General features: G+C 32.6%; 1 protein-coding gene across 1 annotated transcript; it reads left to right on the forward strand.

The window, feature by feature from the left end:
- Positions 1-409: 409 nt before the first annotated feature.
- On the forward strand, positions 410-3,243 carry LOC100782152 (uncharacterized). Its single transcript, XM_003531572.5, has 3 exons — positions 410-661; positions 761-925; positions 2,598-3,243. The coding sequence occupies exons 1-3, from the start codon at positions 613-615 to the stop codon at positions 2,897-2,899; spliced, it is 516 nt and encodes a 171-aa protein (XP_003531620.1). The 5' UTR covers positions 410-612; the 3' UTR covers positions 2,900-3,243.
- Positions 3,244-3,474: the final 231 nt, after the last annotated feature.

Here is a 3,474-nt window from a genome sequence, read left to right on the forward strand (position 1 = left end):
AAAATTTACTTTTAAACATAATTTAAATTTATAATTACTATTTTTATTTTTATTTTTAATAAAATAATAAAATTTATCATTCTATCTAAAATTAATTATTTATTTTGATAAAATTTCTCCTTATCATTTGTTAAATAACTTTTTTTTTAAATTGATTTAAATAAATTTTGATACCTGAAAAATAATAGTTGAAAAAAATAAATGATAGGTAATAATTTGAAAATGACTTATATTATAAGTATAAAAAACTTAATTAAGCATAAAATAAATATATTTTATGAAAACTAAAATAATTTTTTACAAAGAATAAAAATAAAAATAATAATAAATTAGATAAACAAAACATTTGAGCATATTGTAAATGCCGTGACAACGTTATCTTCGTTCCAATCGATAAAAAATAAATTTTATCTTGTGAGAAATTAATCTAGAAAAAACATCTTATCAGCGAATAACAAGACAGATACCGTGGAAAAAAGAAAAAGGTGATTGGTTGCGTGTCATATGCATGGAAAACAGTGTGATCTAGTAGCAGTAGAGTTAAGTATTGAAATTTGAAAGGGTGAAGGGTGGAATAAGGTTGGTGCAGAGTGAGTGAGAGACGAGAAAAGAATGAGTGAAGAAGGTCCTCCAAAGCTATATACCAACAAGCCCGGAAAAGGTTCATTTTTTCCCTCTCTCTTTCTTTTGCCTGAAAAAAATTGTGGAAAATCAAATCAAATCTCTTGTTTTGATGCAAAGTTTGCCTCTTTTGTAACAGCGCAACTGAAGCAGTTTCGGGGGCAACAGAAATCGAACGGGTTCTCCTCGCCGGCGGCGATGGATACACACGCGGCTGCTCCGCCACCGCCGCCAAAGGAACCCTTTATTCGGCGCTACAAGTTCGTTTGGCCTGTGCTTTTGGCTGTGAATCTCGGTGTCGGAGGTGACTTCTTTATCTTCACCCCAATGACCAAAAATCGTTTGTTTGTTTGTTTGGATTGGATATTCCCTTCACCTAATATGAATGAATAATGATAGCTTCATAATTCATTCTTTTCTGTTTTAATCATTGGTTATTACTTAATATTGATCATAGGGTGGGAGAGAAAACGTAATTTTTCTTTGGGGTTTGAAATTTCATGGGTAAATTGACACCTTGGAATATTTGATTTCATTTGGGGAGGCTAAATTGATACCTTGAGTTAGGTATTATTTGATTTGGCCTACATTAAGCTATATTTGAGGTGGGTAGGAAGTAGTAGGATGATACTACATCATTAAGCTGTATTTCACTTTGAGATGTTTGTTCATGAGTGTGATGAGGGAGTTATTGAGAAGATCATAACTCCATGAGGGTGTGCGGTGGTTTCTTGGAGAGGATTGGTTTAATGATCTTCATGTTCTGCAGTACAATATCTGCTTCTGAGGATGAGAGTGGGGAGCCAGTGAGATCATAAGTTAAAAAACATTGGATCTGGCCATGATTAACAAAATAAATAAAAATAAAAAAACAAGAAATCACATGATTAGAATGGAAAGCTTTGACTTTATGTCTGAGGATGGTTCTTTTATGAAAGGCCAAAGAAAAGACTATCTTGTGCCTTTATTGCTACGATGCATGCTTGGTTGTTATTTTCTTAATATATGATAGTTGAGGTTGTTAGAAGCATCATTTCTAAGACCAGTGTGCTAGTTTCCTATCATTTTAACTTTTAGGTGGCATTTAGAACTCAAGGTTTGTGGCTTTGACAATTATTATATTTTCTTTACATTGATGCATTGAATCAAGGTTTGACAAACACAAATAATCAAGGTGATGCCTTAATCATTTTTGGGACTGTATATTGGACTGCAGCATGCTATAATCATTTTAATTTCATAATTTATAGATTAATCATCCTATATACAGCTTTATACTTTTTAAATTTCACTAAAATAATGTGTTCAAACTTCAAACAAGCCTACAATATTTGCCACTGATTTTATGGAAGATGATTGATTGAATTGTGCTGTTTCTAATATAAGCTCAGTGAGAAACATGATGTGCAAGCACTTTATCCTATACATGATTTAGTTAATAAGATAGATTGGAAAAGGTCTAAAAATCAAAGGTGTGCAAAATACTCATTTCTGCTATTTATTTTTAATCTATATACTAGCTGCAGTACTGTTGTGGTAATATGGAATTGGAATTTAGTTTTATAAATGTAGTTATCACTTTTACTGGTATCCTTTTACACTTCATATTCTGACAGCTTATAGAATTAAGGTGTTTAAACTATACCTTGCATTTCCCTCGCCAACTTGAGTGGAAAAAGGTGTTGATGAATCTTGTAACTAGTTTAATGATAATTTAGCCAATTAAGGATTTACATAACTGTACAATACACTGTAAATTTATTGTCACACTTGTTGAATACATTTAACATGTGTCATTTAATATATTTTGTACAAGCAACTACTCTGCTCTGCTACCATGTCATTTTTCAGTGTTAGATCTTGCTTGTGTTGTTTTTTTGATCCCAACTCTAGTATGCCTGAAGGAATTTCTATTTTTAAAACATATGTTGTTCTTGTTGCTAGATATTGGACTGATGATTGTCTGAACTCTGTAGCTTATTTGTTTATGGGGACAAAGAAGAAAGATACTGGTGAGGAGGAACAAGATGCTACTCCTGTCTCAACTAAGGATGCTACCCCTCATGTTGTTGAGACTCCTGTGTCATCACCATCTATTACAAATCCCGTGATCAATCGAGAGCCAATTCCAGAAAACCAACAACGTGAACTCTTGAAGTGGATATTGGAAGAGAAGAGGAAGGTCAAAGCAAAAGACGCAGAGGAGAAGCGAAAAATTGATGAAGAGAAAGCTCTGCTTAAAAAGCTTATTCGGTCAAAATCCATCCCAAGTGTCTAATGATGTTATCTTTATCTGCAGGGGAAAAAGAAGTTCTTGAATTCAAATGTACATGAATTGATTCATCCAATGCTTTTGTTTTCTGTTTACTTGGTTTGCTGATGGATTTTAGATTGTTGATGGCACTTGATGTACAATGCCCATGTTCTTTTTTACCTATAGATGTCATTTGGATTTTCAATATATTTAATGGTTTTGTGAATAAAGCCAGATTTGAGTTAGAGCCTCAGCACATGGCTAGTGCAGAGGCTGGTGAGCAGTGTTTCTTAGGTAATTTAAAGCACTAAGGTGAGTGAGGGTACTATTTAAATTGTGCAAATGCAATAAAATTTTATTGAATTTAAGTATTTACTCTTTAGTTCCTTTCATAAAAAAAGGTTCTGCATGGTTCTAGGCATATAAGAAAGCCATTGATCAGATTATTTCAAAATAGTTGTTGGAAGACACCATTTTTATTAGAATCTCAAATCTATACTATATAAATAGAAAAAGGTGTCAAGTTTTCTGAATAATAATTTCTTGAGTAAAGCATTGAACTGTTTGACCTTTCTCTATCATCAACTCATCCATCTTCC

Source organism: Glycine max, chromosome 8 (assembly GCF_000004515.6).
Source record: "Glycine max cultivar Williams 82 chromosome 8, Glycine_max_v4.0, whole genome shotgun sequence".
Classification (NCBI taxonomy): Eukaryota; Viridiplantae; Streptophyta; class Magnoliopsida; order Fabales; family Fabaceae; genus Glycine; species Glycine max.

Coding starts and splice junctions, on each gene's coding strand:
- LOC100782152 (XM_003531572.5), top strand. CDS start 613: ATGAGTGAAGAAGGTCCTCCAAAGCTATATACCAACAAGCCCGGAAAA. Junction 662..760: donor TACCAACAAGCCCGGAAAAG/GTTCATTTTTTC, acceptor CTTTTGTAACAG/CGCAACTGAAGCAGTTTCGG. Junction 926..2,597: donor TGTGAATCTCGGTGTCGGAG/GTGACTTCTTTA, acceptor TGAACTCTGTAG/CTTATTTGTTTATGGGGACA.